The 25,240-nt window shown below is 45.9% G+C and overlaps 1 protein-coding gene across 2 annotated transcripts in view; it reads right to left on the bottom strand.

The window, feature by feature from the left end:
• Window positions 1-25,240, bottom strand: part of NOTCH2 (notch receptor 2) — a 131,096-nt gene that overhangs the window by 8,381 nt on the left and 97,475 nt on the right. For both annotated transcript variants that reach the window (XM_019486533.2, XM_006259955.4), the window contains 11 exons: window positions 23,912-24,157; window positions 23,107-23,219; window positions 21,099-21,622; window positions 19,885-20,232; window positions 19,506-19,648; window positions 14,758-14,968; window positions 12,678-12,774; window positions 12,085-12,253; window positions 2,788-3,089; window positions 1,052-1,199; window positions 422-519 (listed from right to left, as the gene is read on the bottom strand). In XM_019486533.2, the coding sequence (XP_019342078.1) occupies window positions 422-519; window positions 1,052-1,199; window positions 2,788-3,089; window positions 12,085-12,253; window positions 12,678-12,774; window positions 14,758-14,968; window positions 19,506-19,648; window positions 19,885-20,232; window positions 21,099-21,622; window positions 23,107-23,219; window positions 23,912-24,157 (2,399 nt within the window). The remainder of the gene's footprint in view (window positions 1-421; window positions 520-1,051; window positions 1,200-2,787; window positions 3,090-12,084; window positions 12,254-12,677; window positions 12,775-14,757; window positions 14,969-19,505; window positions 19,649-19,884; window positions 20,233-21,098; window positions 21,623-23,106; window positions 23,220-23,911; window positions 24,158-25,240) is intronic.

Raw genomic sequence — 25,240 nt, 5'->3', positions numbered from 1 at the left:
GTTGATGAAGTTCCCGACTACAGTTAGCATGGACTCCCCAGACAGACTCTTATAGCTGGCAGGGTACAAAACTGTGAGGGCAGCCCATGGGTACATACAAGCCATGCCACGGTGAGAAGGAGCAAGAAGAGCTCCCTGAGCTCAAGAGGAGATGCTGGGTAGAAGGCATTTTTGAATAGTGAGGTCATTTCACTTTTGAACAGTTAGGTCACCCAGCTCTGGGTTTAGAAGCCTAGCATTAGGTGTCTGGATTTTGAAAAGTTTTGGCCAAACCAGCTCTCAATAGCAAGGCAGAACAGTGCACAACGGCAAAGCACAGATTGGGGGGGGTGAGAGTCAGAGGGGTGTGGGGGGGGGTCAGAAGAGAAGGTGACTGACAGGCAGCCCAGACAGTCCTGCTAAGGACATACACGCACTGTACCTTGTTGTCCTGCATGTCGCGGTTGGCTCCATTTTTCAACAACACTAACGTTGCCTCCACATTGTTAACAGCTGCAGCCCAATGAAGAGCAGATTTACCTATGGAGAAATTCAGTAGCTTCATGCAACAGACTAAATAATATCTCAGAGCAGTGGGATGCATAATACAACACCCCCATGGAACAGCCCCAAGTCCTGAGACCTACACCACTCCTCCCAGTATGGCTATCTCTGCAATGTATAGGATGCGATGTACATCACCATGACCAGCTGCAATGACCCTGGTTCCCAACAAGCTTGGAGAGTCCCATCCATGATATACGGTCTCATATGGCACCCTGCTTAAAGCCTCAGTGCAATACTCTCTCTCATCACAGTGCAATCAAAAAAGCCTCAGAGCTTGATGGCCTCTGCTCTTGGGAGCAACACTACCAGGCATTCTTCAGTGTGGGGCAACCAATCACCAGCACAAAGAACCAACACCTGTGTTCACTGAGCTAGCTACAATGCTAAGAACAGTGCGCGCTACATCCCAGGTGTTAATTCTTTGTTCCCATCCTATACTATGAGAAATGTTGGAAATAGGAAAGCCCCAGTTTGCCATGGCCCAGCATTCCCTGTGCCACAGTACCGTGGTCATCCACTGCATTGACATCTGCCTGGCAGTTGATCAGCTCAGCCACCATTCCCTCCACAGCCAAACGAGCTGCCAGAATTAACGGAGTTGTTCCATCATTCATGCGAGCATCCAGGTCTGTCACTCTGTTCCGGATCAAGATCTGAGGGACAAAAGAAGAGCGATCTGTCAATTGTCATATGGAGAAAGACTGAGAATCTAAAAGAAGTTTACACAACATTTAAATTAAAGGAGCAACATCAGTGACGAAATAAAAGGACCTGGAATACACAAAGCATTACAATGCACACCACTTACATGCTTATCAGATAAATGTATAATTCACTTAACTGCACAGCACAATGCCACTATTTACTGCCCATAGTTTACACTGTAATAAACTTTGGTTAGTACCTGCATGCTAGTTAAGTGCATAAATTGCTTAAATGTGTAGCATCTTTCAGCTCTGTCATCTTCTTTGCAACTAACTGCGCTCTGGTTAACTACATCAGAAACAGTGAAGGGGAAGCCCCACACTCACCGGCTGCAGCAGCAGCAACTGGGGCTCTGGGTGCTCGTGGCAGAGCTCCCCTGCACAGTGCAGGGCAGTGGGGATTGACCTCCCCCCAAACTTGGCACCCATGCAGCAGCTGTTGCATCGCGCGGGTGCAGTGTGGCTCGGCAGGGCGCTGCACACTGTCTGGGAGCTGGGGCCACTGGGGCTGAGCTGAGCCGGGCTCCAGATGACACGTGGAGCTGCTCCAGCTCCCAGACAGCATGAAGCACCCTGCCGAGCCATGCTGCACCTGCACCATGAAGCAGCTGCTGTGCGGATGCCAGGTGGGGGGGTGATCCCCGCTGCCCCCGTGCCCCATGCTGCGTGGGGAAACTCTGCCACAGACCTTCAGAGGCCCCAATCCCGGCTGCTACAGCTGGTGAGTGTGATGCTTTTTGTTTGTTTTAAAGTGCCGGGAGGCTGGGCCAGACAGGGGATGGGGCCGGGCAGGGCAGCCATGGGGGCTTCTCCTACGGCTCCTCTGGCTGTGTCTGCCTCTGCCATGGCAGGGGGAGCCACAGAGGCTATACCCTGCTGCCGCTTGCCCAGCCAGCATGGGGAGGGAGCACGATGCAGGCACGGCTTGCTCTGGGTGGCAGTAGGGCATAGCCCCCGCTCCCAGCACTGCTGCGCCTGCATCAGCGCTGGGAGCAGGATTCTTCCCTGCCACCGCCTGCCAGTTGGTGCAGGGGGGTGCAGGATGTGGGCATGGCAGCACTAGGAGTGGGGGCTTTACCCCCTCTGCCTGGAGTGAGCCGCACCCAAATCCTGCCCCCCCCCAGCCCCAGCTGGGCAAGCAGCAGCATGGCAGAGCCCCCGCTCCCGAATCGGCCGAATCTCTTTTAAATCAATGAGGATGCTTCAAATCAATTTGGAGCTTTTACTCGGTCTCCCAACTCAATTCAGATTCGAAGATTTGGTCCCTGAATCAGGCCGAACTTCCTCTGAATTGAATCAACTACCAAAGCTTCACAGAGCCCTACCAGACAGCTTTGGGGCTGCTACTACTGCAGCACTGACAAAAAAGGCAAGATTGAACATATCGGCACACATCATTGGTGCAGATGCTGACTCATTTGAACTGCTAACATCTGAGGAAACCAGAACTTCACCCATTTAGCTTGACAGCAAACAACATAGTCAAGTGTACCCCTATTCCATTGAGTGCCCTAAAGACAGACCCTAAATACTTTACCTGGAAGACACCCTGTGCATCAGCTGCCACAGCTGCATGAAGAGGAGTCCTCCCCATGTTGTCTCGGGCGTTAGCATCAGCACCAGCATCCAACAAGCGTTTTGCTGCATCTGCTCTTGAATAGCGGGCTGCTAAGTGCAGTGCCATCTCCCCAGTACGGTCTGTTTGAGCTTGCAAGTTAGCCCCTTGATAGATCAGGTCTGTTATTATATTTGCTGAGGAATCCTCCCCATCTTCATCTTCGTCACTAATGTCAGAGCTGCCCACACGCAGAGATGCCAACATGAGTGGGGTGCACCCATCTGTAACAAAGGAAATTGTAATGGCAACACCTCCATAGCAGCAGAAGACAGGAAGCTCCTGCTGGGCCCTGATATGGGGCCAGCAGGGAATCTGCACTTTCTTCCAGCCATGTCAAACACTTTTCTTATCTAAAAATCAAACAAAACAGAACTGGTGACCTCATCTTCTTCAAAGATGGAGACTTTATACCTAGCACAACTCCCTCAGGGAGTACTAACTGTTCTCACATAAAACTTTAAAAAGGTTTTGATAGATCTTATTTATCTGGAATTGGTTAACTCTAGAAGAGAGAGATACAAGCTGCAAAATCATATGGAACCTTAGAAAAGTGTAAACATGCACTAAAATGTCAGGTAAGACATGGAGAGAAAAATAATAAGCAAAGAAATGTTACCATTGGCAGCTAACTAGAAGGCAGTATTCATAACGCAAAGGAAAAAAAAAAAACAGGCAAGACTCTTGGTGTCAAAAAACTATATAAAAAGAGCATTAAGGTTGAAAAGTCAGTCACTCAGAAGGTGAGAAATGCCTGAAGTCTTGTTACCTGTGCAACTTCAGGTTGCTCTCTTGTGTATAACTATTTCTGATGAAGTCTCCAATTACAAGCTTGTATACTATTTTCCCACAAAAGACTTGCCTCATTTAGGGTACAGGATGGACAGTACTCTATGAAAGGACCAGTGCAACAGAATTGAATAATTATGCAATATTGCTTTTTATCCAGTGTATTCTATTTGTGGTCCCAGGTTGTTTTCCTCACACATTAATATAAGTCCTCTGTTGAATATACAAAGTTATGAATTCCTCCCTGGTGCTCTCACATCACAGTGTAGGTGCTTTGCAAACACCAGGTTGATATCGCTTCACACCATCCCTGACATGAGGCGCTTTTGCCTGTGTTTCACACACAGGAGCCTAAGCAAGGTACAATTTAAAGCTCAAAATGTCCACTAACTTTTCAGGGCTCAATTTGAGATACCCAGCATCTGAATTTCAGGGTGCTTACTCATCCTATATACTTTCAATGCTTCAGACCCAGTTCCCATGAGACTTCATAAATGTACATCCCCTCTGCAAATCTATCACGCTATATTCCCAGAAAAGCCACCATTAGTGGAGCCCTGCAAAAGTTTTGCTCTAAGTAACCTGCCAAACATCACACAATAGCTCTGCAGAAGCAGAAGACCGAATCCAGTTCTCCTGGCAGAGCCGTCCCTAGGGGGGTGCGGGGCCCAGGGCAAGTCAGCCTATGTGGGGCCCCCTTAACACCACACAGGGTCCATGGGATCCCCACAAAGGCAGGGCATGGGTAGAGGCATAATTAAGAAAACCAAAAAACTAACCTATCACAATCAGTGTCACACTGCCTACATTCTGAAATTCACCTTTCTGGACTCCCTTGCAGTGAACTCTGCTATAAGATTGTGGTAATCCAGGTTTGATGCTACTTCCTTCACAATGGACAGAATGGCAAGTCCACACAACCTCTCTTGAGACACAGCTGCCCTTAGGTAGTTCTTAATCATTTTTAATTTGGAAAAACCTCACTCCCCTGAAGCCACTGTGACTGGGATTGTCAGAAAAATCCTGTATGCAATTGCTGTGTTTGGGAAAGTACCACCAAATGATTTAAGAAACTCAAGGGCTTGAAGTGCACTACTTGTTCCTTCAGGGATGAATTCTTGTAGCTCCCAAAGCTCTAAGAAAAGGACCGCACCATTGATACAATGAGATTCTCCATCAGACAATGCAGTGCCCAAATCCATGCACCACTTTCTCATGTCATCTTCTGTCAACTTCACCGAGTTTCTTTACATCATACAGAAAACCGAAATTGTCAGCATATCCTTGCATTTGTTCAAATCATGTGATCAGTGACACAAGAGCCTAATCCACGATGACCAGAAAGTAACTGGTTTCAAACACTTTCTTGGGCAAATTCTCCAGCTCCTCCTTACCTCTCTTTCATTTCACACATCGTTCTCTGAATTTAGGTTCAACACCCATTTCAGATGCTATTTCTGTTGCTGTGATCTTGGCTGAGGCAAATCCAGTGTTCCTGTATTTTTGCAAAAAGTCAATTAGTCCTTTGATGTGTGCAAAAGCTGCATCAAACTGCATTTCCCTGGATTGAACTGTTTTACTCACAGTGTCTACAGTAAACATGATGTCATACCACATAACCATTGCAAACAGAAATTCAAAATTTTCAAAAATTCGTAGTTGGCCAGGGATTCAGTCTCACTTTTAACTTTTGAGTGGTCGTACTCTTCAGCAACTTGAAGCTAGGCATTCCTGATACCTCTTGTCTGGTAGCTAATTGCTTTTAAACTCTCTACTCAACACTCCCACCTAGTGTCTGACAACAGCTTTGGTGTTAGAGAGGGAGCACACACTCTCAATATTTGCAATCTGTTAGGTGAAACTGCAAAAATATTGTAAATTTGCTGTATAGCTCAAAAAAATGTCATGGTTTTTTTAACTACATTTCACCATATCTCCCAATACCAGATTTAAGTTGTGGCAGCTACATGGAGTGAAAAAGGCTCGGCAGTTGAGCTGAAGGATGTGCGCCTGTATGCCTTGTTTCTGGCCCTTCATATACCTGACCCCTACAATCACTAATATAGAGACCACATCCATCCAGCAGAGCTATGAGAGAATCTGACAGTCCTTGTCCACTTTTGTCTTGAACCAGAAGAAAGTCAATAAAATTCTCCATTTCCTTCACTTCTTCAGAAGTCACATCAACATAACAAAGCACCAGGGACATCTGCTCTTGGTGACTCAGATCAAGGGTTCAGTCGAGAATAACTGCAAAGTATTTTGCAGTCTTCACCTGTTCAAGAATTTTCTTCTTCACCTGCAACACCATCATCAAGATTAGCTCATTCTGAATACGAGGCCCAAGCTAATGGTCATGGATTTCTTTGTTTTTAATGCATCAGACATGTTCTTGCATCATAGGATCAAATTTAGCTATCATCTCAATTAATCCCAGGAAGTTACCATTGTTACGTTTATAAAGCCTTGCACGAAATGCTAAATTATGCTCAGCTAGGTACTGAACAACTGCTATAACACGTGTCAACACTGAATGCCAATGTTTCTTCTCCTTGTATATTTCTCATAGTGCGTACTCATCTATCCTCTCTATTGCAGACAATCTTCTCTTTATTTGAATACATTTTGTCGAGTTTACAATACGCTCACTGGATAATTCGTGAGATCGCAATCTGTCATTGAGATGTGTCCAGGCATTGCAGCCTCCCTTTACCAATTTGAGTGCCATTTTTGAGCCATGCAATTTGCAGCAGAAGCAAAAAGCTGCATCAGCTTTCTTCCAGTATACCAGCCAATTTCTTTCAACCCTTTCTCCATTTGGCAGACTCCATGTGTACATGTCTTCTGAAAAGTGTTGACTGTCATCATTCTTTGGAAAAACATAGTTATTACCAGTTATTTTCTCAGGCCTTCTCTCCACTAAAATGTCTACCATCTCATTGTTGAGTAAATATGGCCAATTTTCTGGATCATACATATTCTTCAGGGGAAATAGTGTTGTCAGATTTTTCTATGTAAATAGCCTGTGCACATTTTGCACTATTGTCCTCTTCCTCAGCCTGGATACAAATTGCTGGAGTCCATTAGTTTAGCATTTTCCCCCATGCCTACACAGTCAGATGGGTTACAAATTGGCTGGAGGGCTGCACCCAGCGAGTGGTGGTGGATGGGTCTTATTCGACCTGGAAGGTTGTGGGCAGTGGGGTTGCCCAGGACTCGGTCCTGGGGCCCGCACTGTTCAACATCTTCATCAGCGACTTGGACAAGGGGGTGAAAAGCACCTTGTTCAAATTCAAAAATGACACTAAGATGTGGGAAGAAGTGGGCATGCTAGAAGAGAGGAACAGGCTGCAACTAGATCTAGACAGGTTACAGGGGTGGGTGGATGAGAATAGGATGGGTTTCAATACTGACAAGTGCAAGGTATTGCACCTAGGGAAGAAGAACCAGCAGCATGCCTACAGGCTGGGGAACTCCCTTCTCATCAGCACAGAGGCAGAAAAGGATCTTGGAGTCACTACTGATTCCAAGATAAACATGGGCCGCCAATGTGGGGACACGGTCAGTAAGGCTAACCACACCTTGTCATGCATCCACAGATGCATCACAAACAGGGAGGTGATCCTCCACCTCTATGTGACATTGGTCAGGACGCAGTTGGAGTACTGCGTCGTTTTGGGCACCGCACTTTAGGAAGGATGTGGACAGCATTGAGAGGGTCCAAAGGAGGGCCACTCGCATGATCAGGAAGCAGCAGGGCAGGCCCTATGAGGAGAGGCTATGGGACCTGAACCTGTTCAGCCTCCACAAAAGAAGGCTGAGAGGAGATCTGGTGGCCATCTACAAACTGGCCAAGGGGGACCAGCAGGCAGTGGGAGAGTCCCTGTTCCCCTGAGCACTACCAAGAGTAACAAGGAATAATGGCCATAAGTTGACAGAGTAGATTCAGGCTAGACATCAGGAGGCACTACTTCACAAGCAGGGCAGGTAGAATCTGGAACCAACTTCCAAGGGAAGTGGTGCTCGCTCCTACCCTGGGGGTCTTCAAAAGGAGGCTAGACAATCACCTTGCCGGGGTTGTTTGACCCCAGCATTTTTTCTTACCCATGGCAGGGGGTCAGACTTGATGACCTGCTCAGGTCCCTTCCAACCCTACCAACTATGAAACTTTGAAACTTTTAGAAAACATAACATTTTCCAGCAAATCTTTCACTGCCTTAACCATTTCTTCTTTTTTTCTGACTTTTTTTGGACCTGAGCTTTATTTTCTCCATTTGTCACTATCCCTGCTAGTGCTAGCCATTGTATGTTACTGACAGGGCCGTAGCCCTGTATATAACAGGACCAGACTGGTCCTTTTGCCTTACTTAAACTGACAGTGGGGAGGGAGTGGAAGGGGGGGGGGCAGAGGGCAGGACAGCCCCCAGCGGCTCTTGCTGTAACATGCACCCTGGGAGGCACAGGGGGCAAATGCCCCCAGAACTGCACAGGGCAGGTTAGGGTGCCACTGTGGGCAGGGGCCAGGCTCTTCCAAGGGGGTGGGGGCAAGCTCAGGGCAGGCTGTGGCGATCTTTCTGTTCTGGGTCCCCCCCAAGTGAAAGCAGGCCCTCCCCTCGAAAAGCTTGCCACAACTTTCTTGACATGTGATGGGAAAAGGGGGCTCCACTTATAAGTACTTATGTTCCGGATGCGGCTGGCTTTGGTTCCCCTGGGTCCAGTGTCCCTCTTGGACCCTCAAGCACTCCCTCGGTGTTCCAGGAGTTAAATCCAGGGAGTGGACACTAGCTTGTCCCTCCAGCCAGTGAACTGAAGCCTTCCAAGCTCCCGGTCGGCTGGCCTCTCACAGGGCGCCTCTCCCTGTCATGGTGTTCCAAGCCTGCCTCAGTTTCTTCATCATAGTTACTGGCATGCTTAATGAGTACCTTTTATTTTTCTCATGGTGGCACCAGTGGCTGACGTCATCAGCCCAGCACCGCTCAGCTGGATAGATAGCTGGCTTTTAAATTGTGGTGTGGACACTGCGTGCTGCAGTGGCTCCGCCATTTGCAGCCAGTTCTTTTCTAATGGGTGCATACAAAGTTGCACCTGGCACCCTGATGTTGAAGAACAGGACCCGGGGCAGTTGCCCCGATTCTCCGCCCCCCAGGACAGCCCTGTCTCCTGGGCAGCATTCAGTTAAGCTAACCATGACACCGCGTTCACTTGCCTTATGCACTGCTTGCTTTTTAGCCTCTAGAACAAGTGGGTATACCTGTGCTATATCTAGAGTCCTCAGAAAACAACTTTCTTCACCACCCAACCCGATTTCTCCCCCAGGGGACTTGCCATCCTGTGTGCCAAGGCAAAAGTGTCTTGTGCAAAAAATGGTATGTAATCAGAGGCTTCAGTGATTGCATACTAGTTTTTGTGGACATAAAAAAGAGGAGAGGGGGTACTAGATTAAGGTAGAAAGGACAAAATCCTGGCATTTCCTAGCTTTGAGTGCTTCATGTTCCTGCCTTCACTTTCTTTTAATATACTTTCTAAAGTTTTCAAAATACATAAAACAAAGTTCTCACAGTGGAGAACCATACCAACCCTTTACCAAGATCACTGGCAAGGACTGGGGCCTTTAAAACCACAACATTTGAGCTAACAGTGTTTCAGGTAGCAACAGTAAGTTGTTAGCCCCATTTAGTGATTGGTCCACAGAGGTTAAGACATCTTTTGCCAGTGGGTTTCACAGGATTTGCTGGATAGCAGACAATTTTGAGATTGAGGAGTTGTGGGTTCAATGCCAAGTGCTGTGCTCTGGTGTCTATAAAACCTTCTGCCCAGTGTCTGAGCCTGTGCTAATCTGTGCACTGTTTTTTAGTCCTCTACCTTCTAGACAGGCTGCTTTGTCTTGTATACTGCCCTGGTACCAACAGAGGGAGTACTGAGAACAAAGGAGACTCCTGATTTTCCTACCTCTGGTCACTAACTCCACCGTGGCCAGAGAAGCAGCAGTGGAACGGAATAACTTGATCATCCCTTGCATCTCTGCTGGATGGGGTATGCTCAGACTGTGAGTGCACATATATAATACTTGGAAATTTGAACTTCTAGGCTCTAACAAAGCTCTATTGAGCACGTATGGATGGACTGCTATTGGCAGTCTTACAACTAGGCTATATTTGCCCTAGTTTTTATGGGGATAGCAAGAAGGCACATCCCACAGCACGGTGTCCCTTTCTCTCACCAAGTCTCCAAGCACAGAAGCACAAATGCTCTCTCAAGAAAACAGCAATCAGGATACTTTAAAAAAAAAAAAAGAAGAGCAAAACAATGTATTTTTCCTTAATCTCGCTGTTTGAAAAGACTGGACTATTTTAACTGAAACTTCAAAGAGTTTGGCCAGAGGCAGATACCAGGCATGCAAAATTCCTGCCCAAAGAATTAAAAGTTAAGCAACCAAAGAGAGGGTCTTATCATAATGAGGATTAAGCAAACTTAATGACAGGTGGCATTACCAACGGTGCCAATAATGACATATTACATTGGTTATGAGCTCACAATAGCTCCACTGCAAAGAATGCCATTCCCCTCCTGTGACTCACTTCATGTACAACACAAAGAACAAAACAGCACTTTGTAGAAGCTTCACTTGAGAGACACCATACAGCCTAGGGCTCCCTGCTGGAGCTGGGACCAAAGAGTTGTTAGAGCAAAAAGCCAGGCTGCAGAGATTCACAGGGCAAGTACTACCTAGAGGGAAAAAAACTTTGCTTTTAAATGGGGACTACAGAATATTAGGATATAAAAACCCTACATACAAAGTCGTTGGGCAACATCTTTGTGAGAAGCCCTGCCCTCTTGTCTCCTCCCCATCCAGGGATGGGTTTGGGGAAGGTGATAGATCTAATTAGGGCAGTCATTGGTCTTTACAAGGTAACTCCAACTGGTGGCCAAGAAACATCTGAAATCTGATGCTCTAACCCCTTCCCCTTAACCTGTTTTCATCCTCTCAAGAGCCTCTTGTCTGCTACACAAGGAAAGACTTCTATTAGCCTAACACCAGTCTACAAATATAGTTACTTCTCCACTACTCTACCTCTCCTCCTCACTTAGTCAGTGTTTTCTTCCCCTGTGACTAACTTCACTACCTGCCTTTGCAGTTGCAAGAAGACATTTGAACAACAGCAGCCTGCACATGACAGAATTAAAGAGTTCTACGGTTGTCTTCTGTGAACAGCTGCAATAAGAATGTCCTGGTTTTATTTTCATCCTGCAGCTGCTTGGTAAAACTTTGTGCAGCCACAAAGAGGCATCAAGAAAGTAGCAGTAGATTCACGTCAGAAGGTGTCATTCCCGAAGGGTTAGAAACTTAGTTTGAACTAAAGCTAGGAAACTGATGGTGTAAACTCTTAATGCCCACAAAGAAGAGCTGTTTCCTCATCACTTCATATTTAGTAATTATGACAGGGGTCAGAAAGCAAACTGTATGTTAGACAACATTAGGAAGGAAATCTGATCACTAAAAATGATGAACCCCCTACATTGCAACAGATAGAGAACTAGACCTGGAATAAGATCAGATATTAACCCCACAATATTACAGCATGAGAGTCACATTTTCAGCTACTGTAGTCAAGAAAAAAAACCCTCATAGCTAGTTGTTTATCTCAAGGAACAAAGTACCCTCAGTGGGGTACAGAATGACCACCAGATCTTTTATCAGATGACATGGCCCTGTATCTATTTACAGTAAAGGAAGGCAGGACACCACAAATACATTTAGCTGGTTAGTAGATTGAGTTTAAGAAAAAACTTCCTCATGCTCTGACAACCAGCATATGGTCTAATTAAGAAAACCAATAGCTACAGAAAAAGATAGTATAATGGTCAAGAGACCTTCTCTCTTTCCTTCCTAGACTATGTAATATGCATCTGTGTGCGCCCACATCTACAACACTACTCAACTGGTTCTTGCAACCTCAGGTGCTGACTGTTCAATTAATAAGGCTATTGACAGTAGCTGAGCTATTGGTCATTTTCAATATGGCAATTCACCCTGAATCTCTGCCACGGCCATGCCCTGGCCACCTCCTTTGACCATTAAGATGCCCTTAGTAGACACCTTGCCCTAAACTACTTTTATTCAATTCCTTCTCCAACAATGCATCACACAATTTGGACACAGTATGTTCCCTCCCATTAAATTCCACCATACTCTATGTGGTACAGACCATAAGCCCACCTCCCAGGTCTGGTTTCTTAAACTATAGGATAGCAGTCTGTCTCACCTCAACTACAGCTTAGCTTTCTGTAATTCTGCTAATGTCTTGACACTTTCTGCAATTGTAAGCAGTCCATGAAGTAGAAATGTTCACTGTTATGGGTATGGCTGGCCCAAACACACTTTGAGTCATGTATGGACCTGCAGCTGTCCCAGACACACTTATTACTTACCTGGTCCTCTAACATTGACGTCCAGGACATCTACTTCTTGATCTGCCTGAGGTGGTGTAAGAGCAAGGGATGTGGTCCCATCTATGTCAGCTGCCCTGAGGTGTTGTTGTGTCCACTGGCATTGATCTACCTGCTCATCTGCTTCTGGGAGCAATGTTTCATCTTCGGACTAAGCAGGAAAAATGAAGATTCACTTCAAAACCATTAGCACACACTATCAAAGATGCTTTTTTGAAATCAGTATCTCCCTTTAAACCTCAGCTTGGCATTCTTAGCCTTTAAGGTCCCACCAGGTGAAAACTGTCTTAAATTCACAGACATACTGGCATTGTTAGATCTGCTTCTGCCCCCCATTGTGATTAGAGGTTCTGCATGGGGATGGATCTCTGAGATAAAGTGATGGTTGTGGAGTCACTATCTGAAGTGCAGGGTTTGCATCTGGAAGGTTGTTAACTTTGGGGGGTGGTTATTTCTCTTTAAAGGCAATGGGAATATTGTAGGCAAGGGCACGTAACAGAACAAACAAAAACTTTTCCTTAAACAAAAATCCATTTCAGTACCTGGCACAACAACCAACACCTGACATCTCTTACCTTAGCTCTCTTTGGCTGAGGTCCCCTATCACCTGACCAATGTTCCCCTGCAGTACAGTCTGCCAGATTGCCGTCAGAAACTTGTACTGACAGATTTCTAAAACAAAAGGATATCTGTGTCATTTCACAGTGTGACAAACTGTTACCATAATTATGAAAACTCAGTCCAATTTTCTGTGGCTGCACATACTGCAATGGAACAATTTTACTATCAACCACACCCAATACATATTTTTTAAAGAAAAAGCAAAGTTGCGAAAGTAAGAGGTCAAGAGCCATGCTGGAAGGCAGATGTTACCTACTAACTCTTGTCCTGATGGTATTGCTTCCATAAGACAATGCTATTGTAGCCATGCAGCTAGTTGCATGGCCAAAAAAACCAGTGGCATAGTGGTTAGGTGGCCTCTGCAGGTCCTTTGAGCTCTATTCCATTTACCGAGGACATGGAGCATGGCTACGGAACCCAATCATTCTAGAACCTCTAATGTTTTAGCTTCAGGACCAAGTCCATTAATCTGGAAGCTGTTAACATCCCCAACTTTTACATAAGCTCCGGTTGCTAGAGGTGGACCAAAACATCAGGCTGCTCTTATGCCCGTCACAAAGCTAGCAAGAAACACACACAGTCTCACAGCATGCAACCTTAGGATCATAGGAAAATATGGCAGAAGGACCCTCATAGGGTCATCTAATCCAACCCCCTGCTCAAGGAAAGATCATCCTTGATTAAATCATCCCAGCCAAGTAGTGTCTGTCTAACCTGCTCTTGAAGATTTCCGGGGATGGAGATGCCACAACTTCTCTAGGAGGATGTTCCAATGTTTGACCATCCTAATGTTCAGAAAGTTCCTCCTAATCTTCAACCTAAATCTCCTCCATTGCAGCTTGAGTCCATTGCTCCTACAGCCACATAGAAAAGCCCTTCTCTGCTCTCTCTATACCAGTCAGGTATTTGAAAAGTGTTATAACCCCCACATCCCTTTCATCATCTCCAGGCGAAGTAATCCTAGTTCTTTCAGTCTTTCCTCATGAATCATGTTTTCCAGGCCTCGAATCATTTTTGATGCTCTGTGCTCGACACTTTCCAATTTATCCATATCTTTCTTGTAGTGTGGAGCCCCAAAACTGGACCCAGTACTCCAGGTGAGTTCTCACCAGTGCTGAACAGAATGGGAAAAAAACACTACTTTTGACTTACAAGGGGCACTCCTGTTAATATAGCCCAATATGATGCTGGCCTTTTTTCCAACAAGAGCACACTGTTGGCTCAAAACATTTAATTGACAAACCACAGTACACACACCATATTATTGGCTTCTGACTTTTCTGCAGTTTTATTCTTGATAAATATGGACCACTATTTTAATTTACTTCAAGTACAGTTAGAGCTCTTAATCTGGCTATGCTGGGGGTGAGGGGTAAAAAAAATAAAATCAAGAAAATGAATGGACATGTTATTTTTTTCCCTAAATAACATTATTCCTACAAATAAAAAGCTTCAAAAAATCTCCCTGTTTGCAGGGCATTGCCAATGGTTATGTAGAATTGGGTTTTTTTTGTGCTATGCTCAGTCTCATTTTAAATTTATACAGGAGACGGAGCTTCTACTATTAACATCTTATGTTCTTATAGTTTATAAGTGCCCTACAGGGTCAAACCAATAGTCCATCTACCCTAGTATCCTGTCTCCAGCAGTGGCAAGGGTGGATGCTTTAGAAGGAAAGCACTAAACTGGATATCTCTAGAGTGATCTATCCCCTATTCATTAACCTCTTTGGCATCCATCATTATTGATTAAGAGATACCAGAGGAAATATCTCCAACCATTCTGTTCAACAGCTATTAATAGATCTAGCATCCATGACTGATTACCAAGTACAAGACCTTCTGTCCAAGGGCACAAAGGTAAATTCAGAGAAAGGCATGTGAAATGTTGGCATAAGTAGTGATTTTCCCACAGAGTTTTAAGTGCCTCTGATAAGGGATTTATACACCATGTTAGTTATTTTTTTACTTTTGTGTTCCAGCAACCTAGAATGTATTAGCACAAAGGTGCTCAGTGACCTGAAGAGACCCTTACTTCAATCCAACTGCGTCTTCCCCAACTGGTTCTCTGCGTTTGTGGTTACTGGAGTCTCTGTGCAAAATAAAGCCCTCAGGGAGCCAGAGGGAGCCATGCTTCCGTTTTCGCTTTGCCATCATCACACCCAAAAGTAGGATTATAAGGCCGATCAAAGCTACCACAGCAAGCAGGTAAAGCATCTGGGTCTTCCCTCGTGATACACGTTCACCTAAAAATTCCAAGTGAAACATCAAGAAAAATGGCTTCTTTTCTCCCCACCCCTCAGATGAGAGCCTCTGATCTTCCTTTATTCTTTTTTATTCTTATTGTTATTTAATGCTTTGAATCACAATATGCACAGCCACACATGAAGGCACGTGACCTTGCAGCAGCTCAAATAAGAGTGGCACAAATTTGTGCTGGGGATTTTTGCTTTAGCACACATGCCTGAACATGCACTTTGGTATGGGGCAAGTTGTGCCTCTTGGGGCAAACTGACCCTGCACAGCTCCTCCCGCAGCTGCAGCCAGGGGGAGCTAGAGGCTAGGGCCAGCACCTGTGCTGACCCCAGCAATATAAAAAGCTGCCCTGGCAAGCAGCTGATGGCTACTTGCTCTCAGGAGCTTTTGGAGCCCATCCACTTAGTATCTGGGGAGACTAGCCCCTGTGCCAGCTGGACTGCTGAAGCAGCCCTAACCTAAAGTGACCCCTACACCCTCTACCCACTGCAGCAGTCTGACAATGGACGCTGCTGCCCGGCTATGACCTACTGCCACCTATGACAGTATGCAGCCACAAGGCCATGCGCCTGCCTGATCTGGATTGGGACTGCATGGCCACCTGGGCTGTAATATGGGCACTGTAGCAGAGCCTCCTGCACCTCTGGACTAGCTACCACTGGGCCGTATCTGCACAGCTGGCCTTCATACGGCACTGCTGTCATATTTTCTGGTGCCCCTGCCCTGCCATCTGGGCAGCTACTGCCTGGAAGATGTGCTCGTTGTAGTGGCCCGCTTTGAACTGTCAAAGCAGGTTCTCCTGGCCCCAAATGGCCAGGTCAGCCACCTTGTCTGCCCTCCAGCTGGGTCCCTGGTGCTGGCTCTGAACAGGCTCCACTGCCTGGGTCTCACCACTTGTCTCACTAGCAGAGATCCTGGTGTTCCCTGTTTAAAAACTGCAAATTCTCTGTGTGGCAGGGCACCTTTGGTGCCTGCCACTTTAAGGGCCTCAGCAGGCAGCAGAACAGCCTGCAGGTGACTGCACTGCAAAATCAGGAGAGTCACATGGCCAGCAAGAGGCTGCCTGATTGGACAGAGGGCCTATCTGCTACAGAATACAAGAGCAGGCTCTGAGCAGTAGAGCCTGCAGTTGCTGCAAGAAGCCAGAGGGAGAACATCGCATGGCTAGACCTGCTGCTCTCAGAACACCTGGAGGTCAAGAGCAGAAACTATGAGGATGAAGGAGGTTCCAGGTCCTAGGGAATGACTAAAACTACATCCTGCTGGGGACGGATGGTATGGTGGGGTATGGTGGGGTCCAGGTATGTCGGCAGATGCCCGAGTCCCAAGTGGGCTGTAGGCAGAGAGTGGGGTCCAGGCACGTCTATGGATGCCTGAGACCTTAGAGCCGTAAGGCCCCACAGACTCAGTGAGGGGGCAGAATAGTGGTCCGCAGCTGTGTAGCATAGAGCCTTAGGGGGCCTGAAGGACTGCACATGGGCTGACCAGAGTAGCCAGAGTTGAGGCCCTAGTGAAGGGGGCATGTGTTGAAGCCCTAGTGAAGGGGGCATGTGTTAACAGCCCCAGTGAGGGGGCAGGAAGCCCAGGCACATCTGAGAACACCCAAGGCCAAGCTGGGACAAACACTGAGTGTGGCTCAGCAGTGGAGCGGGGGGAGTAATAGTGGATAGCAATTTAGGATGCCATCTGTGAGGAACTGGACATGGTATAAGGGTAGGTTCGGAGCTGTGCATAATGCCCTAGGTATCGGGGCATAAAATGGGCAGCCTCCCACATTGCTACCTCAGGAATTATTACAAGACGTGGCAGGCAAGGCAGGGCAGAGTGCTCTAGACAGGTGATAAGGCTGACATTGTGACCGGCCTTGAGGTGGCCCTGTTACACTCTGATAAAAAAACTCAAATTCTCTCATTAAAATACCGAAAATCCATGGTCTTTTGTGTTCTTTTGTGATTAAAATGAAATGCCACTATATAGAGAGAGAGATCAGTTGGGCAATGTTTTATTGATATATTTACAATTTTAAAGCAATTTGGAAGCCTAGCAGTGCCTCTATCATCATAATGAAAATTTTAAATATCTGTACACTTTGGCGTTTGCTTTTTGTTTTTTTAATGTAGAAAAATCAGAGCTGCCCCTGCCCCCTTTGCTGACCAGGATGTGGAGCACTGAGTAGCACTGATATGCCAGTGCCCTGCCCCTGCCCTTCATTCCTGACTCACAGCCCCTGCCTGCCTCCACTAGTTCCCTCCTGGCAGCAGCTCTGTCCCAGCACCAGGATATGGGTTCAAGTATCAAATTTAGAGCCCAGGCTGCAAATAGGCAGTGCAGGGAACATTTTTTAGTTCTTAACATGCCTCTTGCGGTGTCTCAAACTGATTTGAGATGCTGCAACAGGCACATGCATGCTCATCTGGATGTGCCCAATGTGTTTAGAATAAGAGACTCATCAGGCTTTGGAAAGCTCAGACTATGGCTGTGCGGAGAAAATTCTGATGAGCTGGTACGACAATTAACGTACACAACACCTTTGCTGTATCATCTTCCTCTATCCTGTGTCTTAGAATTTGCATTTTATGACTGTAGTAGGACTTCATTTATTTTTTTTTTCAGAAGAACTTGCATAGCTTGTACACATGGCCTTTCTTGTAAGTGAGAAACTGGGACCACAATTTCAGGAACTGCATCTTCAATAAAGCATCCACTTGCTTTTACACAGATCTGGTTCTTTGCCAAAAGGAGCTTCTGCTAAATTGAAAATGCTGCTCTTTGCTCAGTACTTCAGCTCCCTCAAGATACTTGTTCCTGAAATACGGCTGTAAGATCACAGTTTAAAGTCATGGCTTTACTGTGTATCAGGGGTGCTCAATCCCCAGCTTGTGGGCTACACAAGGCCTGCAGAGCCATCATATCTGGCCCATGGGGACTCCCCATGGGTAAGGAAATTTGTCAGCCTTGGAGCAGTGGCCATTAAAATGGCTACCCTCCCTTTGCCAAATTCCCAAACTCCAAGCCCAGTGCAGCCAGTCAGGCTGGGCCACAGCCCCTAACCCACAGGGCCAGGCCATACCTCTCCCCACTTCTGAATTGGCCCCAAGCCACACCCCAGTCCCACCCCACAGGGCAGGGTTAGTGCCTGGCCATGCTCCCTTCCCCCATGGAGCTGGGTTGGGACATTGCTATGCCCCTCTCTCCCCAGAACTGAACCACACCCCCTTCCCTCAGCAGGACGTGGTTGGGGCGTGGCCGTGCCCCATTCCCTCCTGCTGGGGCTGAGCCACGCCTCCTTCTCCCATGGGGCAGAATTGGGGGTTGGCCACACCCATTCCTCCCAGGCCACAAGCCCTTCCCTCCCTGCAGGGCTGGCTGTGATCTGGTGATGCCACTCCGCCCTCCCCACCAGCAAAGCCAGGCCACATCCCATTCCTCTCCACAGGGCCAAGTCAAACTCCTTTCCCCTCCAGGGCTGTGTTGGGGCTGGCCTGCCCCCTACCCCACTCCACACAGTCAACTGGTGACTGCTGTGCCCACCTGGGCGCTGGATCAGGAACACCAGCTGAATTCGGCTCATGGATGGACCAGGCACTGCCCATCCAGCCCTCCAGGCAGAAAAGATTGAGCATCACTAAAGATTGAGCATGTGTAGTTACGTACACATAAAGGCAAATCTTTGAATTTGTAGAGGGACTGAACCATAGCACAACCTCATAACAACTAACCCTATTTATAAGAATCCTCTGCACTCAACAGAAGGGACTGTTTTGTTTTCCTTTTTTTTTTTTTTGAATGAAAACAATGCAGCAAACTAAATAGTCCTATTACAGTGAACAACCCCTTTTATGAACTCTTTTCTCAGTCCCCTTTTCTCAGAGGTTCACTATAATGAGGTTACACTGCATTTGAACAATTTCTATTCTAGTAGGAAGGCAAGAGGGTCAGATCATGTGATAATCCCTTGCATGTTTTTACCAACTGATCACCGGCTTGTGTGTGACAGATTATTTCTTTTCTTTTAAAACATATCACATAGAATGTAAAATAAAAAACCCTTAGGCAAGTGCATCACAACACACACATGCCCCTACTGCATGTGTCGGTAATTTACTGTCGGTAAATTAGTCCTAGGTGTATAAGGGTAAATTTACTGTCGGTAAATTAGTCCTAGGTGTATAAGGGTTTTGTGCAGGGGTGGGCAAAATGCAGCCCACGGGCCGGATGCAGCCCACCAGGCCATTCTATCCAGCCCGTGGGGCCCCTAAAAAAATTTAGAAGATTAATATTTATCTGCCTGTGGCTGCCTGTCATGCGGCCCTCAATGGCTTGCCAAAACTCAGTAAGCGGCCCTTTGCCCAAAATAATTGCCCACCCCTGGTTTTGTAGGATCCCAGAAATTGTATTTGAACACCAAGATCTCTGAAGCAGTTACAAGGCTGTCCTGCGACTCAAAATCTGCCATTTGACAAAAAAAAAAAACATTTGCTTCCTTCACACCCCAGAATTTTCCCCCTTTTCTTTAATGGTACTTACTTTCAACAGACACAAAAGGATAAGGCACCATGCCCTTAATGGCCTGAGCTGCTAAAAGAGCTGCTGCAGCTTCTGTATTTTTGAAGCACTGGTCCGACTCTTCAGCGCACTGTCGATTGTCAATTTCCAGGAACACCTTTGTACTGTAAGAGAGGAAGAGAGAATAGGTCCTGCTAATCAGAGTTTCACCAGACAAAAATAGAGAGTCTTCCAGGCTAATACTTTCATCTTGCTCTGGATTAGACAACCTTGATAGTTTTAGGTTTCCCCCTGGCAGAAGGTCAATACATCTCCTGGCCTAAAATATTGTATGTTTTGTACACACCTTGTAATGCAGACTTCACAGTCTTAGTAGAGAAACGCAAAGAAATTTGCTTACCCAATGGCCTCTTGTTCAAGCTCTCTGGCCTTGCGAATGACCAACACGGATCGCCGGCTCCGCAGTGCTGACTTCTCTCCATAGTATGGGTATACCATCAGCTTTCCCTGGGAATCTCGTTTTATTCTCAGGTTGGTGTGTAGAAGGGTTCCTAGAGTCCATAGGAAGCTATGGACATCTGAAAGCAGCTGTTCAGGGGGCATTAGCACCACAATTATAAGGGTACCTTCCGCCAGTTTCTCAGCTTTGTCACCGGCACAGTCCAGACCATCCCAACCACACTCCTCATTGTTACATCCTTTGTCACAGAGTCCATTTGCATAGTGATCCTCGCAATATTTACCATACCTGGAAGAGGGGCAGAGGGTTATAGACAGTAACATACTGATAGCTGTAGCCTGGGGTCTTGTCAACTAGGATGCAAAGCCTTCCACCACTAGCTAGTCCATTCCAGTGTGGGTGAAGCTCAAAATGATGGATTAGACTCAGGCATTTTAGGTGAGAAAATTCACCTTGAAGGTACCATTTACAATGTGACCTCACATCTGGAGCAAGGTATAAGTGGGAAGCATAGAGCACCTGATTCAATTGTAGTGTGAGCAAAATGAGAGAATTATTTAGATCAGTCAAGAGGGCTGCACCAAATACTGGAGACACAGCACAGCATGTCCAGCCCTACCACGTGACCGGTTATGTTGGTAAAGCTGTACCACATGCTGCCAGCCAGGAAACAGGGCAGCACATAAGTCACACCTTTAGGTCTCAGACATTGCACCTGAGCCAAAGAGATGCAGTACTTTTGGTGGGTGAAACAGAAGACACGAGACCAACACGTGAAAAAAAACCAAAAAATTTAAATCCTGCTCTGCCCTAGTTTGTGGTGCGCTCACATACATAGCATTTCTTTGCGAAGCAAGACCCACGGACTGCTCCATCGGATCCAGCAAGCAAGGTACCACATGGTGTCATTGATCAAACTGTCATTTTGCCCCCAACACACAGCATCTTCCAGATATTATTTCCAAAGAGCTGAAAAGCAGGTGAAAGAAGGAAAAGTCCTTTGAGGTATGAGGTGCAGCGAGAGCACTGTGATTATGCAATGTTCGTAAGGCTGAGGGAGCAGAGGCTGTGCAGGCCAAGCATATAAGTTGTTAAAAGCAATAGCAAGAGATGGATTAGTTACAGAAACCACTGCTGTCAGCATTGGGCCTTACTTGCATGTCTTAGGGTTCTGCTGACACTCAAAGTTGTCAAACAAGCACTCAGGCGTATTACAGGCCTCATCGCACAAGCCATTGAAATGCTCCCAGCAGCGCAGCGACGAAGAACAGTTGGCCCAGGGATCTTCTATCATCAGCGAACAGTCCCCTCCATCCCACTGGCAAGCGTGTGTGTTGCAGTCTTCATCACAGTAGCCATCTTTTGCTCGTTCCATGCAGTGTTGACCCAGACACCCTTCAGGTTCTCGGCTGGGGTGTACTGAATGCTCACACTGGCTGCCTTCAGTGTAACTGAGACACTGGCAGTAATAATAAGGAGCCTGAGGCCTAGGATGGCAACTTCCCCCATTCTGGCAGGGTGCACTGGTACAGCCTGCAGTAGCCCAGCACTCCTCACCCACCAAGAGCTCTGGACAGTAACAACGGGGCCCTGAGGATGTCTGGATGCACAGTTCCCCTTTCTTGCACCTCATTTGCCCACAAGTATTGCTGAATTCACATTTAGACCCAGAATAACCCTAAAGAGAAAAAAAGGGGGGGCAGGAGATCACATTGAGTAAGACTCTTAAGAGATAAGCTCTCAATTTTGTTATGCAGAGACATGAGTTTATCAATGAATAACCGCATCTCCACCCCGCACATCAAAGCCAGTACCCCCTTCCTAGGAATGTGCGGTGCTTCCCTAGATCTAAACCACAAAGACATGCTCTAAGAACCTTCAGTGACCAGGTGAGCCAAGCACAAAAATCCACCAATGAACACATCTCTGTTCCATGCAGCTGCTTTCTCCTATCTCACACTGCATTTTCATAGTGCTTTTCACCCTTGAAGTGCATCTCCCATAGTTAAACTTCCAAGTCTTGCAACTTCCTGAGACACATTTTCCAGGCTTGGATAAATATACCACATATAAACCAAGATAGGTTTTATTTACCTTCCACTATAACCCTGGTTTTCTAATAACTTTCCAAAATGTTCATGCCTTGCAAAATTAATTCTCCCATGCTTGATCAGTAGATGAAGTTGTGTGCACGCCTGTCCTTGAAAAGCTGGTACAAATGTTAGTTTGGTTTTTATTTAACAAAAGGGCTTGGCATAGTCTGGAGCAAAGCAAGTGGACTTGAGTAGGGGCAGATCCAGGGGGAGTGCACTCGTGCACTTGCACCCCTTTGATTTCCTGTCTACCAAAGCTTAAAACCAACTGTCTGGCAGTGACAGCAGTTGCTACTAGTCAGGCAGTGCTGAGGGAGTCACTTGACTTCTTGGCTCATTATAATCAATCTGATCTCTTCTAAACTCTTCATTCCATAGGTGTTAATGACCCTCTCCTTTATAATGGTTTTGATGTTCCACCAGTCAAGCTAGCCTTTCTGCCATGCTGCTGTCTGTTAGCTGCTCCTAGTAATGAAGCTCCTATTGCACAGCTCTGCAGATCATTTTTAACTCATTCCAGTGAAGTTACCTTTGTTTTTGCTTCAATCTTAAACTGCATAATACAGCCCTAGGTCCCAAGTATATTAGTAAAGCTTCTAGTTTATTTTTAGCTGGAAAAAATGTGCTGCTTTATATGCAATGTTGCACCTCGCCATCTGCACCCTTTTTCAAAATTCTAGATCTGCCTATGGACCCAAGGAGGACCCAAAAGCCTAGTATTAAATATTTAACAGAAAAGGTAGTTAAGCTTTCTCAACAAGGAACTTGCTGGTAGTAGTAATGAGCAATGCCAAGTTCCATATAACTGCCTATGGCATTCAAAAGTCACTGACTGATTGGTGAAGGGACTGCACTTACTCCCTCAGCTGGGAGGCACAAGAGTGGTGGAAAAGGACAGGGCTTTCCAGGCAGTGCAGAAGGGGTATATTCCACTTACAAAGGGAATCAATGAAAAAAATTATGAAATCAAAACGTAATAGAAGCTCTGCTGTTCTTTGCTCTGCTTTCAGAGCTGTCGTGGTACAAGAAAACTGGACTAAGCAATGCAATTTGAAGGCAGGTCACTTACTGGAGGACACTGGCAGATGAATCCATCAGGCATATTACTGGCAACAGCACAAGTACCTCCATTCTGACAAGGCTTCTGAGGACACACATCTATTACAGTTTCACAGTGACGGCCTGTTGCAGACGCATAAAGGAGGGAAAGAAAAGTGGAGAAACTTAGTTGCATGGAGAAGGACCACCAACTATTGCCTTTCTTTTTCAAAAGAAAACCCTTTCAGCAAATATTCCTATCTCATCCCATCACCCTGACTGTCTCCCATGTGCCATGGTTTACGAGAGGGTCAATTCTGGACCCACTGCCAAGATGATATTGAAAAACTAGAGTAAATGGAAGGGGAAGGGGGAGGACCCAAATACAAATACTGTACGCTGGGACTGGCTTGGGGAGAAATTAAACACATATGGTTTATATAAAAATGAGAAAGGCATGGAGAAAACGACACACAAATCATACATCCTTCAAACATCTGTAAACTCAAAGGCAGAGAATTCAGACGATGATGGGGAAAAATTTGTAACAGGAAATTAAGATGGAAAAGTGATGAATACAAGAAAAACAATTCTAGCAGCTAAGTGTCTTGAGGTAAAGGATAATCTTCAAAGGTGACTGTGGAAGTCCCATTTCTTGAGGTTTCTGAAACAAAACTGGTTTTATGCAATCACTAGAAGACAGCATAAGGACCAGTCATGGATTGCCAGGGAAATAGAATAGATAGCTTAATAGCATCAAAAAAATGAAAAACCAAGAAAAGACCATGTTTTGATTAATTCAGGAGGAAACAGAGGGACTGTGTCCTGGTACTTACCAGTAAAGGCACTGCGGCAGATGCATGTATAATTATTGACCAGCTGAACACAGTCTCGGCTACCACGAGGGCTACAAGGGTTGGAGAGGCATTCATTAATGTCCCCCTCACACTGCTTGCCTCCGAAGCCTGAAGGACAAAGACAGCTGTGGCCCCCAATTTGGTCTATGCACTGTCCTCCATTAAGGCAGCGAGGCCCTCCTGAATCTGGCATGCAGTCATCAATGTTCTCCTCACAAAGAAGGCCTGTCAAAACAAGCAAAAGTAACTTGAGTTTTTGGCTTGGCCAACTTGCTTATTATTGTGATTATTCTGGTCTAAATGTTGCAGGAATGTTACTAACACAAAAACATGTTTTGTACTCAAGTTTCTGATATGCATTCTTAACCACAATCTAACTTAAATGTAACTATGCCTGAGAATTTCCTGTAGGAAAATTTTCCTATAGGAAAACTAAACAAGATATTCAAAGGGAATGCTACAATGTGAGGGCTAATGAGTTTTAAAATTTAACCCTATGGATAGATTCACTGCTTGTGCAGCCACTATACAGCTTCTTTGGGGAAATGCAAAGTAACTATGGCATCTCAGACAAATCTGCAGATGTTTTCTGTGATCAGAACAGCATAAAGAAGAAGTCAGACTGCATGGGTGAACACAACCCTTAACTTGTCATTACGTTTTTTACTTAAAATTTTCCAGAGAGGAGACTGTAACAATTCACGTTAATGTTCTGCAGGCAAAAATGCCAAGCAATTACCAAATTTGCTGATAAAGTAGGGATCAGTGTTTATAAAGCCTGAGGATCTATGAAAGCCTGGAGGAAGACCCTGTCATGGAGAGTACAGGATGGATGAGAGAGGTTTTGTGAGGGGATTAGAGAGGAGCACAAAGATATGGTTAGGGGAAAGGGATCATAATAAGTATTCGTTACACAAAATCAGTGCACATATGTATTTGAAAACTAAACACAGAGAAAAAGCAACACTAGTGTTTGCTGAAGCATTCAGTTTGTGCCCCAAACAAATGCTCCATGTAGCACTTTCCTCTCAGCAAAAAAGGCCTGCTGCCTCCTGCTCCTACAGGGACACTGGAGAACTGCATTAGGATGGTAGTGGGGGTAAAGAACCCAGTCCCATATTTCCATTTCTCTATGAAGCATTTTGGTCTTCCCAGGAAATGTTAACACTTATAGCTTACAGGGTTGCAAAATGGATATGTACATGCACTGGCAAAAACAGCTGCCTCTGCAGTACCATCCTCTTTGTCCTTGCACTCAGCACTCTTTAAGGATGCAAGTTCAAGTAGGGCCCATTTCCACTGGCATCC

The sequence above is a fragment of the Alligator mississippiensis genome, chromosome 5 (assembly GCF_030867095.1).
Source record: "Alligator mississippiensis isolate rAllMis1 chromosome 5, rAllMis1, whole genome shotgun sequence".
Taxonomy (NCBI): Eukaryota; Metazoa; Chordata; order Crocodylia; family Alligatoridae; genus Alligator; species Alligator mississippiensis.
This window is presented reverse-complemented; position numbering and strand designations above follow the sequence as displayed.